This window comes from Nyctibius grandis, chromosome 5 (assembly GCF_013368605.1).
Source record: "Nyctibius grandis isolate bNycGra1 chromosome 5, bNycGra1.pri, whole genome shotgun sequence".
In the NCBI taxonomy this organism is placed as follows: Eukaryota; Metazoa; Chordata; class Aves; order Nyctibiiformes; family Nyctibiidae; genus Nyctibius; species Nyctibius grandis.
Window position 1 is genome coordinate 90439728 of NC_090662.1, and position 15253 is coordinate 90454980.

General features: G+C 50.9%; 1 protein-coding gene across 2 annotated transcripts; it reads right to left on the reverse strand.

Annotated features, from left to right (window-relative positions):
• Positions 1-229: 229 nt before the first annotated feature.
• On the reverse strand, positions 230-14938 carry USP5 (ubiquitin specific peptidase 5). 2 transcript variants are annotated; one of them, XM_068401168.1, is made up of 20 exons: positions 14784-14938; positions 13195-13320; positions 12834-12900; positions 9785-9918; positions 9342-9487; positions 8858-9042; positions 8176-8270; positions 7811-8004; positions 7587-7658; positions 6202-6283; positions 5865-5990; positions 5278-5431; positions 4708-4882; positions 3255-3343; positions 3029-3151; positions 2267-2410; positions 1963-2108; positions 1726-1879; positions 1001-1085; positions 230-829 (listed from the first exon to the last, which is right to left on the reverse strand). In XM_068401168.1, exons 1-20 carry the CDS (start codon positions 14889-14891, stop codon positions 736-738), a joined length of 2499 nt encoding a protein of 832 aa, XP_068257269.1. In that variant the 5' UTR covers positions 14892-14938; the 3' UTR covers positions 230-735. The 2 variants fall into 2 exon arrangements, with proteins under 2 accessions (XP_068257269.1, XP_068257268.1); XM_068401167.1 differs by having other exon boundaries at positions 2960-3151.
• Positions 14939-15253: the final 315 nt, after the last annotated feature.

A 15253-nucleotide genomic window follows, 5' to 3' on the forward strand; every position in this document is an offset into this window, starting at 1 on the left:
CCCCCGCCCGGCCTCCCCACGCGTCCCGGCGGGGCCCAGCCCCGGCCCCGGCCCCCGGCGCTCCGAGCACGCTTCGCCCCGCGGCTCCTCGGTGTGCGCGGCCGAGGGCACCGGGAGCCCGGGGCGGAGCGGGGGGGCCTCCGCCGCCCCGTCAGGGCTCGCACCCCCCCGCCGCTGGCGCTCCAGCTCCCGGGGCCGCCCCGCGGCAGAGGGCAGGCAGAGGCCGGGGGGGTATTTCCACTTTTATTTTGTCCCTCGTGTATTTTGGCATGTAAAGGGCACACAAGGGGAGGGGGCGCTGCTCGTGGCCCAGCTCGCTGCCTGCCCCGCGCCCTCCCCGGCAGGGCAGGCAGGAGGAACCCCCCCTACACAAGCCACACATACACACAAGCCCCCTCCGCCCCTTCCAGACAGCAAGGAGGTGGCATCACCCCACCAAGCAGCAAAGCACGAGGGCTGTGCGTCAGGGGGGTGGGGACAGTGAGGACATTTCCTATAGAAACAGATATTCCCACCCCCCTGGACCCCCTTCACTCATGTCCACGGGGGCTCCAGCCCCCACTCTATTAGTCAGGGAACTTTTGTCTCCCCGTGTGTCTCCACAGAGAGGCCATGAAGGGACGAGTGGGGAAAGAGGCGCAGGGGAGAGAAGGACCCTGCTCTCATCCTCGCTGCCCCCCCCCACCCCATGCCTTCAGCCCCCTCTCCCCCCACCACACACAGCAAGAGGATGTTCTAGCTGGGAATCCGCTGATAGAAGTAGATGTAGCCCAGGTCCTTGGGGGGCTTCTCAGAAGCACAGACTTTCTGGTCGTTGTAGATCACCCACCTGCAACAGGCAGAAGGGGAGCTCAGGGACACCATTCTGTGGCTAAGACACAGCTTGATGCCCCTCGCCTGCTCTCACCCCCGACCCCCCACGACCTCTGAAGAAACAGGGGAGGACAGTCATTTAAAGCTGTACCTCAGAGTCCCCTTATTCTGTGAAAATCCCTCTTACCTGCCATCTTTCTTGATGTGACAAACGTAGTGTCCACACATAGTTGAAGTGCCCATGTGGCTGATGAAGGCGAACAGCTGATATTCTTGAGAGGATGCAGGAAGAGAGGAGTGGTCAGAGAGCGCAAAGGCACCTTACCCTGAAACACCCTGTGCAAGGCCCTCTCTAGAAAAGGATCCCTAAAGGAAGATCTGCTGGGTAATAATTTAGAACTGGGTCCCCATCAAGTGTGACTGTGAGTGGTCTTAAGGCCAAATGTGCAGGGAAATAGGAGATGGTAACTTCCATTTAGCCTTTTCTCTTCCAACTGCTTATGAGGCCCGTGGGTGCCAGGTGGGCGATGGCAGGGACTCCCCCTCCCTATGGCACCCAGCAGCATTAGCACCGACCCTGCACATAGACTGCAACATGGTTTTTCAACGGGAGCCTGAAGAACAGAAAAGCCCCCAGAATGACTGGGAAAAAGCAGCACAGCCCTTCCTGTGTTTCACTTGATGGCACTTCCTCTGCCTCTCTCTTACTGGCTTCCAGGTAATCCCCAGCCTGAAGGGTCTAGACCCTACATTGCCATCCCTCTCCTCTTCCTCCCTGCTCCCACCTCAACAACCAGACCAGCTCTGTGGCAGCTGCTGCTGCTAAAACCTGTGGTACCGCATGGATGAGGGAAGATAAAGCCATGTTGAGTTTGCACCCCAAAATCCACATTCCTACTGCTTGGAACTCACTTCCAGGCCCATCACGCACTTTAGGACCCACAGGGACAGATTCAGAGATGGACTCAGCTGCTGAGCGCCCCTCTGAGATATCCATAGCAGCTTCTGCATCGAGGTCATCAATGTGACTAAAGATCCAATCCACAGCACGCTCCAGACTGTTGTTCTGGAAGGAAGAAAAGACTGTGAACTTGGGAATGCCTGTTCCTGAGAACATCCCTTCACTCTGACGTCACCCTTGCCTCTTACCGTGGCTCTAAGTGCTTTCATAGCCTGGTCCCGGGAGAAACCCATGGAGACAATGGTGGCCACACTGTCTTCTGAAGGAGGGTCCGGGCAGGCAATAGTTGACCCTGGTCCACTGGATCCAGGGAGAACTAATGGGTTAGCAAAGTCTGCAGCAGGAAACAGAACACAGCTCAGAGCAGTTAGATCTCTCCAAAAGGAACAGAGTCTGAGGTCCCAACTACTTCAGTTTTCCACTGCAGCAGTGGGACAGGATGTACAAGGACCCAGATGCAACAAGCTTCATCACAGCCACGTGGTCTCATACCTGGATCATCCATATGCGACATGACCCAGTTCATGGCAGCCTCAACCCCACTGTTCCCTGTGTAATACACAGCTTTGCGGCAGGCATCCATGGGAAAGCCCATCTCCACTAGCTGGATAATCACTGACTCATCCAACATGGGTGCTGTGGGAAGACAGAGATTAGAGCCACCCACTCCCACCCAGCCCTGCCTGCTCCGTTTTTGTAGTTTCACATAGCCCCCCAAGCCACCATTTCCTGGCTTCGTTTCACTCAAGTTCTGCCTCTCTTCTCTTCTGACCCTTTGCTACCTTTCTTCTTCAGAAGCGCAGCCTCACACACAGGCACCCCACGGAACAGAAAGATTCAACTTGTGAACTCAGGAGCACTGGCTCTTCCCTACCCCCCAAACCCTACCTCCCAGTGTGGTTTGTGAAAATAAAATACCTTTACCAGTCAAATCTTGTACAAACCCCAGCTCTGCCCCCTCTAAATGCACTAGACATGCCACCTCCCCGTCTTCCACAGAACAGGAACCAACAAACTCCCTTGCATAACACCCTTGCATAACAGGCACGCAAGGGAGGCAGCCGGCATTCACTGACAGAGGGACAGGGAAAGTCTGAGCAAGGGGAAACCGCTAGCATGGGAGACAAGGCAAGGAGAGCAAGGAAATGAGTCAGGCATCAGGAAGAGAGGAGGAGAGTCACTAACATGTCGGAGAGGAGAAGTGAGGGGAGCAGAAGGAGTCGTCGTCCTCGTTGCCATAGAACCCCAGGCTACCTTTGGGCTCATCTGGTGTCACCAGGGGAGGTGCGATGTCTGGCATTTCTTCCTCTCCATCTTGCAGTCCTGTTCCCTGCAGTGCAGAGATATCCAGCTCCTCTGGCATTTCAATGGAGACATCTGCAAGACAGAGTCTTGCTCAGCCTCCCCATAGGGGCAGAAACAAAGGCTTGAGTTGGGAGATCTAGACACCTGTAGGTTCTGCATTTCTCATCCTTCTTACCAAGCTTTTTGGGCACCCAGTCCAGACCGAAAGTGAATTTCTTGATCTGGATCACCAGATAATCTGGGAAAGAGGCGAACCGTGTTGTTCTGAAAGAGACAAATCATACTTTCAAATACTTTATCAGCAACGATGGAAGGCACCTGGCTGATTCAAGAAATCAGTGAGGAGGGTGGAGGCATGTCCTAAGGTGGGGATACACGTATCTGTGTAGCTCTCCTACGTGGAGCTTAAAGCTCCTCACAGAACCATTTCTAAAGCAGATGCTCTGACCAAAGGAGACGGGATGCAGCATGTACAAAACCTTGGGGGATGAGGAAGAACAGTACATGTTCTCTACCTTCCAATCCTGTATTTTACAAGCCCCCTCAGATTTTAATATTTAATTAAAAGTCTAACCCTTAAGGAGTGCAGAGGAAATAACACATTTTATTAGACCGACAGACACAGCTGCAGGTAATGACCAGCTTTCAAGCACAAGAGCCCTTCTTTGGACGCGAAGCAGAAGCAGTGAATTTTAAGCTAACTGAATTTGATTGAACATTATTTAGTAAGACAATTTGAGAGAGAGGGTGTCTGGAATCTATGAAACAGAGGAGAATGTTTGTGAAGGGAGAGGCAGTAATAAGAGAGACAGATACTTATTATCGGGGGATAACTGTAACATGCCATAAAATTAATTTAAGCAACGGTATGTATTCAATGTTAATTCTTACAGTGTTTGAACACAACTCGCTACTTAAAAGCAAAACAACATGTTTTCAGTGTGATCACGTTACTGACTGTTTGTTTACAGTAGCTATTGATTAAGAATAGAATATTAGTTAGAAAAACACTTTCGGTTCTTTGAGGACTACTCTTTCATTGCAGAACAGTCAGTAGCATCACAGCAGGAACCTCATTACGTTTGTAATCCCCTCACTTCACCTTTGCACTGTCGCATGTGTTGCAGGCAGCGAGACAAATTAAAGCTGTTTTTTAAACCTTGCCATTAACATTTAAGTTAGCATTCTTTAAAATAACCCATGCGTCCGTTACACTCGCTGTTTTGCTCAAACTTTAACAGCTATAAACTTCCTTTAAAGAAATTTTAGAGACCTTGCAAGACCAGCGTTGCCATATGTCAGTACGGATTTTAAAGCTAAATTTTGAATTTAGAATAAAAGCTGCTAATTTCCTGGAATATCACTGTATTTTCATAGTCCCTGAGCAACTGAAATCTGATGGTAAGGACTTCACTGGCATTGCTGTTCTGCCCGCTGTAGTCCCTTGGGGGCAATCGCTCCAGCACTGATGGACTGGTTCCCCCTTTGCTTTAATGTTCTACGAGTCCAGGGTGTGGAGGACTACAAAGCTTTGGTAACACTTCTTCCCCAAGCAACTAAAACAAGTCCCCAAAGATGCAGCTATTGCCAGTTTGTCATAGCCTAGCTGGTAACTCACACACACTCACTTGAGAGCCACAGACTTGGCCTGCAAGGCTGTGCTCCAGAAATCATCCACCTGCTCTGGAGCTCCATAGGCCTCTAGGCAGGAGCTGAAAGGCACCTTGGCTCGCACCAGCTCAGGCAGTGGCTGCTTCTCCTCCTCTGCCTGCCTCTTCTTCTCCTCATATTCCAGTAGTTCATCTAGAGAATAAAGCAGAGGAGTCAAAGACCACCTCTAGGTACCTACAAAGCAACTGGTGTAAGCTACACCCAGAGGCAGAATAGGCCTATAGACACACGCCATCAAGGACAGAGCACAAAGTAGACAATGTCTTCCAGAGCACTGTTATGCTACTGCAGTCCTGTTTTGCTGTCGAATCCCAGCCCAGCTTCTGGTGTCGGAGGGAAAGGGTCTAGAGGTACATCACTGTATCACACCACCTCTGAAAAAATCAGCCCAATCCCACAAAAGCAAGTGAAGGATCTGGCTTTAGAAGTAGCAAAGAAGTCCCTTTCTCATGTAAGGAGTTCTGTAAGAATAGTGCAATATCCAAGCATAATGTTTGCTCCTGTTCTGGCCTTGGCACATTACTGACCTTTGTTGAGAGCAGCATCCATGGGCACGGGCAGCTGCATGATATAGTCCACACGCTGGGTATATTTCACCTTTTCTGTGGCCAGGCACTTCAGCTTCTCCTCCACCAGAAAACGGAAGACCTCATTAGGGTTCTCGGAGCTGCGGCAGTTCCTCTGAAGAAGAAGAGATTAGAAGGATAGATGTAACATCAGAATGGCAGAAATGAGTATCTGCAGTAGCAGCAGTTCCACACAGGACATGGCTAAAGAGTATTCACTTCTGTTCCCAGTCCACTGGAAAAGACAGCAAAGAGAAACTAGAGCCAACTTCTCTACACCAGGAACCTATGCCATTCCTCTTCCTAAAGAAGACAGTTTACATCTCCAGTTGTGCCATTCCCAAGAGATTCCTCCAAGGAATCAGCCCTGAAAACATAGCCAAGTGTCTCTCCTCTGCTCCTGCAGGTGCTAGCTGGCCCATTTCCCTCTGTTCTCTCCCGCTCTCTGCTCCGATTGCCAGCTTCTCACCTCCACTCCTCACTCCCTGCTGTGGGGAGAAAACAAAGCTGGGCTTTTCCATGATTTGGCAGATAGGCTCAACCATTACCTCCACCATGTTGATGAAGTGCAGAAAGAATTCCTGGGCATCCTGCTGTCGGTTAGTGGAAAATTCTGGGTGCCCCTTTCCAATGAGGGACTTAAACATGCGTGGAGCAATGCCATTTTGCATACCCTGCAAGTAACAAGGAAGAGGAAGGTGGTCATAATTTGCCAAGCATGTGCCCTGGCATGTAGCACTCTACTCTTAGCCATGTTTCTCTTCAGGTAACAGGGCCTTGGAACGAGCCCCAGAACATGTCTTCAGAAAGGGTTCTCCCTCCTTCCCCATGTAACGCAATACCTCATGCAACACACATCATGAAGATGCCATGTCCAAGTCTCACCTTCTGATCAGGCTGCTGTTCCCCATCTGCAGAAGCTGGCTTTGAGTACTCCCCAGAAAGCAGTCCATGGCCCAGTTTGGCTCTGGAATGATGAAGAAGTCACTGTCAGCATCAAAAAGGTTTCTTCTATCCCACATACTCCAGGAGCCACCTCAACCCATCCAGCTTTAACACTGCCATGGACTGTCAATCTCACAGAGATCAGCTGTTTCTGCTGTACCAGCCAAGATCACCTTATCTTGGTCTGCTCTCTGGTCCCATGAGACATCATTGACTTGGAAGTTACCAGGACTTCTGGGCACCAATCTCAACCATTGCTTGCACATTGAGGAGTAGATAAAATGAACAGCTTCCTTCTCCCCACAGAAGGGCAGCTGGTGCTGAGCCACACAGCAGCTGCATAACAGCCAAACTAAGCTGCAGCCTGACGTGGGCAAAGTAGCAGCGCATCTAACTGACTGTGCAGGAGACAACAGGGCAGAGTGAACTCTGAGCCAGAAATAGCATTGCTGTGAGCAGACTGATCACATTTTCCCAGGGGAAAGATCAAGAATGACTGCATGAGGCACTTAATGGACAACAGTAACATTCAGAGATTGCCTCCTACGCTCAGATTCTCCTACTATTCCACTTCACTCCAGTCCCTCCCCATCACTGTTGCCATTTGTCTGGAACCAAACCCTACCAATTCCTTCCTTTGCCCAGGCAAAAGTCTTTCTGTCTGTCTCAACTTAATCCCCTCCTCAGTGCACACCTCACCCCAGAATCCTCCCTTACCACTGAACCCCCTTTCACAAATGCCACCTTCCATTCCTCCACCTCAAACCTCCATTTACTGCTTTGCTGTTTCAGAGCAGATGTAGCAGAGAATTCACGTATTTAAAATGCAACACCCTCCCAAATCTCATGTTCCTTCCTCTGTATATTCTCCTGCTGTTGCTCGCACAATACCTCTTGCAGGAAGCCTCTTTAAGCATATATAAATTATCCACTGAGAATAAAGTTGCCTAAATCTATGTATTTCTTTGCTCTTAGCCATCCCCCTCCGTTGCAGACAGCAAGCACCTTTTTGCTGCTACGCAGACAGAATATGCCTCCCAGAAATCCCCCCGTGGAACAGATGGTACTGTGCCCCCCTCATAACGCATTTAAGTGCCTCTCATGAACACTGAGGTGCACTCTGTCCTCTCCATCCTGGGCACTCAGCTGAACTTTCTTGGCTTAGATCCTTATTGATCACTGAGGATCAGTGTCTCTGGTGACGGACATGGAAACAGAGAGGCAAGGCTTGAGGGAGAAACCTGCAGCAAAGCACACTGTAGCAGCGCAGAGGGGACGCACCCAGGCAGCCTCAGCCTTCCTTCTCTCACCAAAACTCTACGTACACTTGTGTGCTGAAGTCCTGCGTGGGATCCGAAGGTGCACTTTGGAATATCTTCTCCAGCTTGTCCACATACCTGCAAAGCAAACCGGAGCAATCTAAGGGATGTACAGGTTCGTCTAGTAAAGAGAGAGTTCTGAGCCCCATTACTGTAACAGAAACTCCTAGCTCTAGGAGACCTTTGTACTGATCCCAGGCTAATGGAAAGGAGTGATTAAGCTCACTTACTTTCTTTGGAAGTCTGGGATACTGAACAGCACCTGCATCACAGAATTGAGGTAGCAGCTGTTGCCCAGGTTACGGATACCAGTGTACCCAGGCCCATAGAGGGGCTTAAGCTGCACGCCAGACTCCTGGATGAGCTCCCACTCCCCAATGCGCTGGTTCATGTCTATTTCCAGTTCTGTCATTGTCTTGTCTGTCTGTGGAGGGACAGAACAGGAAAAACGCTCAAAGAAGACTCAAGGGAACATCAGAGGTGTGAAAAGGGCAATGTCGTAGAGAAACATAAGGGGTCAAATCCTGGGATCCAGCTAAGAAACATCAGAATTCCTTGTCTCCCCCTCTGGGCCTACGGAAGAACCTCCCCTCACCTTCTGCATCTTGAGCATGTCAATCCCAAAGTGAGCAAGGTGTTCTGCCAGGTTGGGATCCAACACCATATCATCCTCGTCATAGGAGTAGACGTCTATGCAGGAACACAGAGGAAAAGGAGAGACTTATCATGGCCTGTGATCTAACATTCACTGCTGGATGAAGAGAACAGAGTGCTCAGAACTGGGAGTTTTGACAAACTGAGCAGTTAGGATTTCTGTCCTTTCTCAGGAGAGTAGCACAACAGACAGAATATTGAGGTTCCTCGAAAACATGTGACAAGACGAACAACTTTGTCATTGATCAAGGTACAGAGGTGCCTGTATGTCTGGAGTGAGGAAAGGGTTACTGTGCTATATACTCTCCGCTCAGGCTTTGGACACAAAATTATTTGATAAACATCCCACCACAGGAAACAAAACAGCAACCTGGATAACTATTCTAAAACCCTTCAAATTACAAGACAGGGGAGGAGGAAGGCAAGGTTTTATCAGCTGGTTTTTGCCTGCCACAAGAACCAAGTCAGAGTGGGAAAGTTTGCGATAGGATGACACCGAATGTTCCAGGCCATAAGACCGGCAACAACAGCCTGGAAATCCTCCCTGACTTCCCTTGCCAGAGACCGCAGTCAGCCTGAGTGGTGCCTGTCATCTATAACCCTCAGGGGATCCTCCTTCTTACCAGCCCCATCAGGAGTAATTGTTCCCAGTTTCACAGCCAGTGGGTAGCCAGTTTCCCGGTAATGCTCGACCGCATGATTGTTGCCACCACTGCCATCAAAATAGCGCCGACCACAGAGGATGGCTCCATCGGTCATGTTCAGCCACAGGTTCTCTCTCATGTCACACTTGCTGCACTTCCAGCCACTATTGACAAGGAACAGAGAAAAAGAGATTAGGGTGAAAACCTTTGGGTTCTACCTCCCAAGCCCTCTCCATTACTACCCACTGACCATAGTATAAGCAATCTCATTCCTCTTTTACTTCAGAACATTGAGCATCCTTAAACACCTTAGTTTGCCATTTCCCCTGAATTTACTATGACAAGGCACACTTAGAGACTCACAAAAAAAGTCTCATCTGCTTCTGCAGTCCAGGACAGAAGTAGCTGACGGGGGTGGGTCTGGGACACAGAGCGATACAGCTAGTTCCAGTACTATGCTCACCATGGTGGGATGCGGACATCATTCTGAAGTTGGTGCAGGGAAAAAGCATGTTTGGAAACACGTCGAACCTCCCCGTCCCAAGCCTGTACCTCCTGCTTCCGTGACGCTGAATCTGCTGTCAGGATGGCCTCGACCGCACTGGCAATCTGGAATTAGGACAGCAGGAAAAAAAATGAAAGGCAGAAGGAAAGAAGCTTCCAGCACCACAACACTCCCCATTTAGGCTCCGATCAGCAAGTCAGTTGTGCTCGGGCAGGAGCCTCAGCCACAAGCCAGGACTCCGTAATATAAAGCAGTGTATAAGTGCAGAACAATCCTGCTTACTGCAAGCTGAGACTTCACAGCAGCTCTGCAGGATCCCTTTCACAGGACAGTGCTTCCTTCTCTGTAATGGTGCATTTCCTCCCTATCAACAGAAAACACAGTCCTCCACGCAAACATACCCTGTCTCTGACCATGTCTGGTAGTCCCTCCAGCCCATCACGAGGAATATCCAAATGCTCTGGGAAAATGACTATTTTTACATCTTCGTCATATTCAAACTTTTCCTCTGTGATGTCAAATCCACCTTCTACACCTACAGGGAGAAAAAACACTGTGCTAACAGGTAAAAGCAAATAGCTTGCGAAGCTTCTTTGCTCATAGCGTACATGAAATGAGGCACCACGACCAAGGCAAAGCTCTAGATCAATGATCCACAAACTTTCTTCCATTTCTGGATCCCAAAGTTTCTGCTGGTGGTGTGGACTTCACAGGAGCAAATACAAGCCTAGCGACAATAGGTTTGCTTTTCCCAGCTCTTCTTACAGATGCTTAGAAAGAATCTCCAGACCCTGACTACAACCAGAAAAAAGATGACCTGCTCTAGAGAGACACTGGCCAGAACAGAGCCATGATAAAGCACTGCTGTTCATCCCTCACAGTATATCCAAGACGATGAATGGAGATGTGCATGAAGAGATCATATTCTAATTCAGTGCGAAGGTCTCGTCTACCAGCATCTTTAAGGAGCCTGGCTCTGCTTCTTGCCTCTTCCAGGAAGGACAGTGCAGAGTCCTCAACTTAACCAAGGACAACCAAGAGTTCCTCTGGAACCAGAACATCCAGAATTACAGAGAAAGTCTTAGGAAAGGTATAGTGCTAGTAGTTTCTCATGCCCACCTAGCCACGCTTTCCAGAGGTTGCAACAGAAATGAGAGTTCCATACACAAGAGGTTATTTGCCAGTTGTCAAGAGTCATGATGGATGGTCACCAAAAAGTAACATTTGCAGTGGAGGGAACAGTTTCTGATTTATGTAGGTACTCAGGAAAAAAACCTTGGCCTTTCCTGTTCTCCAAGCATTCACACCTAACATCCCAGAAGAAAACAGGCAGAAGATACACTGCTTACTAGCAGCCTTGACTCACTATGTTTTTTTTTTTTAACTGAATTTACTTTATTTCCTTAAAAATGGCATGATGTGACTGCAACAGATGTCTGCAACAGATCTCTGAAGATCTGTGGCTGCAAAAGATCTCTGAAGGGAATACGAGGTTTTGCTATTTAGTGCCTCTGCCTCAAGAATCCCGTGTCTGACACAGTTCTGACAACCACTACTGCATTTGGTTAAAACATTATTAACAAAAATACCTGGTTCCCACCATACGTCCTGCAACTCCCTCCTCAGATACGATTTTAGACTACGCACAAACTGCTACATACGAATGCAGATGCTGCAAGCCCGAGTGATTTTGAAATACCTGAAAACAGTCCCCAGCACCATGCAACAACATACCCAGATAATCCTCTTCTGTGCCTCTTCAGCACATCCCAGAGAGATCTCCTGTTATCACTCCACAGAGTAAAGCAATACACAATCCCTCAGGGTATTACACAATTCCTGAACTCTAAACAAACTAAAACAGACTGATGAGGTCCCCTCGGGTGCTTATGTGAACCTTCTGAGGCTCCAGATGAGGAAGAGGGTCTTCAGCCAGCAGACTGTCTCCTAACCCCTTTTCCCCCCATGCATAGCCCCGAGGTACACCGCCTCCCTCTCCATCGTTACACCTAAGCACCACAAACTCCAAATGTCATCCAACCACATGTGGGCATGGGAAACAAGCACTATAGATTTTTTTCCCATGAAGGGGGAAGCTGAGGCACAGAGGGACCAAGGGCTACATTTTGCAGCCAATCACATTTTGCTCCTAAATCTGTCTAGTACTCTTAAAAATCTCCCATGCCAGGATTAGCTAAGCCAACAGAGTTTAGCTAAAAGAGAGGGGGGAAAAAAAAACCTCTCCTGGATTTAAGACCACTGCCTCAACCACAGGGACAATACTTTCTTTTATTCTCTCCCACTCTACTCACATCGCTAAGCTGTTATCACGGGCAGCTATTTGCTGACCCAGTGACAACACTTGTCTCAAGATCTTTGTAGAACTGAGGATGCAGAAATAACTCATAATGCAGACTGGGCCTCATCTCTCCAAAAGCAGCTTAATCATATATATAAAAGCATTGGCTAGCTGAAGAAACGTAGATTCTAACCTCAATTTTGCTAGACGTGACCTTTGAGACTCCATTCACCTCACCATAAACAGGCAGCAGCGGACGGTATTAATGTTGGTGTTTGTGCTGTGGCAGCAGTGGAGTCACTGGGCGTCTGCTACACAATGGCACAGCCAGGGAAAAAGTGAGCAAAAAGCAAGACGTGCACGGTCTACGTTCTGGATTTCCCTCTAGTGGTCAGCTTCCAGCAAGCCAAGAACCTGTTACTGCTAAAAAATGTTCCTATCCTCTGCTTTATGGATGTCCATAATGGTTCAGAAATTACTGGCCGAGACTGCTCCAAACGAGGAGCATCTTCATTGACTGCCATGACAGCCTTTGCAGTTGGTGCAAGAAAGTAACAGAACATCAACCCTGTTCTTCAAAAAAGGGCTTGTTTTTAATATTTCAATGTTTGTGTGTATTTCCTTCAGTATCAGCCTTGTATTTCAAAGACCTATCGAGCCAAAAATGTTAATACAGCATTTACCAGTAATTTCTTCCCCATCTATACAAATAACACTAGTTCAATATCTGAGAAGTTTAAAAAATAGTTTTTTTATCAGAAACTTCACGGTTACTTTTCTCAGACTCACACATTTTCTCAAACTTACTTCAGTCCCACACTGGACACATCTGTATTAAGCAACAGCCCCACACTGGTTATACCCACACCACGCTGAGTCAGGCATAGAGAGTTAAGAGATGGTGCAAAACATATTTATCCACAGAAAACATGATGCAACTTTGAATACAGAACAAAACTACCACCTCAACAACTGTTTTGCAGAAACTGCCCACCTAAGGCACACTAGAAAACATGAAGAATTCGGTCTGGGACACTAGCTTCAACTAGCCCAGAAAAGGAAAGGCAAAAAAGACGTGCCACAAAGCCAGGCAGCTCCCAAGGACTGGTCCAAACCAACAAGGACAATACAGTCCACAAGTGCTTTCTTACCAATAGCCAAGCGAGTTGGTTTCTTCCTTGGGGGGTCCCCAGCACTGGAGTTGGTGTCTTCTTCCTTCTATTTCGTCGAGATAAATAGAGAAATAGAGTTAGGGGTACAAGCAAGCTGTGGCAAGCCTTAAGGATTGAAATTAAGCTACTGTGAAAACAGAAAGAGGTCAGGCAGAAAGAGCGTGGGCAATCCATACAACAACTCAACACAAGCAGAGCTGAGAACTGGTGTACCTCAATTCACCGAGAAAAACATCAGTTGTATTTGCGGAGAGAAAACTCTGTATCTGATCGAATACAAAGACATAGCCCAGCTCTCAATTTCAGAACAAGTTTGACTGTGTGTATTTTTATTTCTTACTGGTTTACGTGTTCTTTTGAGGTGCAGGTAGACCCGCTGGCCCGTTTTCTGATAGTGCTTTTCCACATACTGCTTCCCAAAGCCCAGGAACGTGTTCATGCAGATATACAAGCCGCCATCTGACTCCTAGAAGGAAGGAGATATAAAAGCTGAAGGGAGGTGGTAAAGAACGCCACTCCGACTGCTAGGACAGGCACAGACTTACCTCTAAGAACACTATTCATTACTTATTAAATCATGGCTACAGCTCATTCCTACGTACCAGCTACTTAGTAGCTAGTCATAAACAAGATGGCAAGCCCCAGCCTGGCTGTCCCAGAAGAACAGGTACTCCTGTCAAGACGATGCATTTGAAAACCTACTTCCCTGTTCCTTTGTGGCAAGATGCTACTGAATCAGGAAGCCTGAGTGAGATACCTCAGAAGCTTATCTCGCAAAAGGTCCTTAGCACGTACAGTTTACATGTTCAGAGCGTGGTACAATCACTACCAACAAAACCACATCGCCTTGTTGGAAAGCGTAATTCCCAGTGCCATAGGGAACTCTGTCAAACTACAGTGTGAGGAAGGTTAACAGACCACTGTTTATTTTTGCTGCTGCATTGAAAAGCTTGTGAGTAGCTCTGAAACAGATACGGGATGAGCCCTGTCCACCCCACAAGCACGTGGAAAACGCCACGCTCATTCAGCAGAGATACTCTTTGTAAACCAAAGAGGCGAGGGACCCGAACACAGAGGCTGGAAAAGAGGGAAACCACTAAGAAGCTCTCAGCAGCTGGGACAGAGTCAGAGTGGGGAGTGCACGGACAGGCTTCACCGCGGGGCTCGGGGAGGGAAAGAGGGCCAGGCTGCCGTGTGCTGATTCCTCGAAGGACCCGTATCTTCCAGCCACAGCCCGTTTCTTCTGGTGAGCTGGGGCACAGCCCGGACGGGCGCCTGCGGGGGCGGCCAAGGGGGGGACCTTGCCCTCCCGCCACCTGGGCCTCTCCGGGTCCGCCTAGGCCCGGCAGGGGTAGGGAGGGAGGGGCAGGGATGCCGGCGGGCCGGAGCCGGCTGGAGCAGGGACCACTGCCATCTTCGTGACACAGCACCGCCTCGCCCCGCGCCTGCCGGGCCGGGCCACGCGGTGAGGCCGGGGGGGCAGCTCAGACCCAGGCAGGGCGGGACCCCCGGCCCGCCCCCCGCCGCCACGGGCTGAGCCCGGGGCGCGCCCCAGTCCCCCGCCGGACTACAGCTCCCGGCATGCCCCCGCAGCGGCGGGGGGTGTCCGGCGGGCCCTCGCTCTCCAGGGCCGCCGGGCCGGGCCGCCGAACGGGGCGAGCGCCTTGCCCACGCCCGCCTCGGCCCCAGAACTACAGCCCCCAGCGCCCGGCGGCCGGGAGGGGCGCGGCGCGGGGCACGCCGGGCGCTGTAGTCCCCCCGGGCCCCGCGCTCCGCCCGGCCGCGGGCCGCTCCGGCCGCCGGGGAACCACAAGTCCCATCGCGCCCCGCGCGGGCGGCACCCCCCCGCAGCGGGCGGGCGGGCTGGGAGCGGGCCGGGGCGGGGGGCAGCCCGGCGAGGCGGGCGGGCCGGCGGCGGGGCGCGCTTACCGGCGTGTCAAAGGAAAAGGCGCACTCGTCCTTGTGGACCCGGTCGCCGGCCTTGGGCACGCGGATGGACGGCAGCACCGAGAGCAGCGCCTCGCTCAGCTCCGCCATGACAGCGGCTCACTGCAGCTCCGCCCACGGCCCCACCCTGACCAATCACAGCCCGACGTGGTCAGGCGGGCCCTGGCCAATCCCGCGCCTCGCGGGCGCGCCGGCAGTGAGGCTGAGGGCCCGGGCCGCGGCACTGCCCGACCGATCCGCCCAATCGCAGCCACGCTTTTGCCGTCCCGGGAGGCGGTGCCGGGCTTCTCGGCCAATAGCGGCGTAGAGAGCGGGGCGGGGGCGGGGAGCTCCGCGAAGATTGACAGCGGGCCGGCGGCGGGCGAGGCGGGACGTGACGGGCGGGGTCTGCGGAGCCGCCGGGCGGCCCCCGCGGGAGAGGAAAGGCCGGGGGCGGGCCCGGGGGCGGGGCG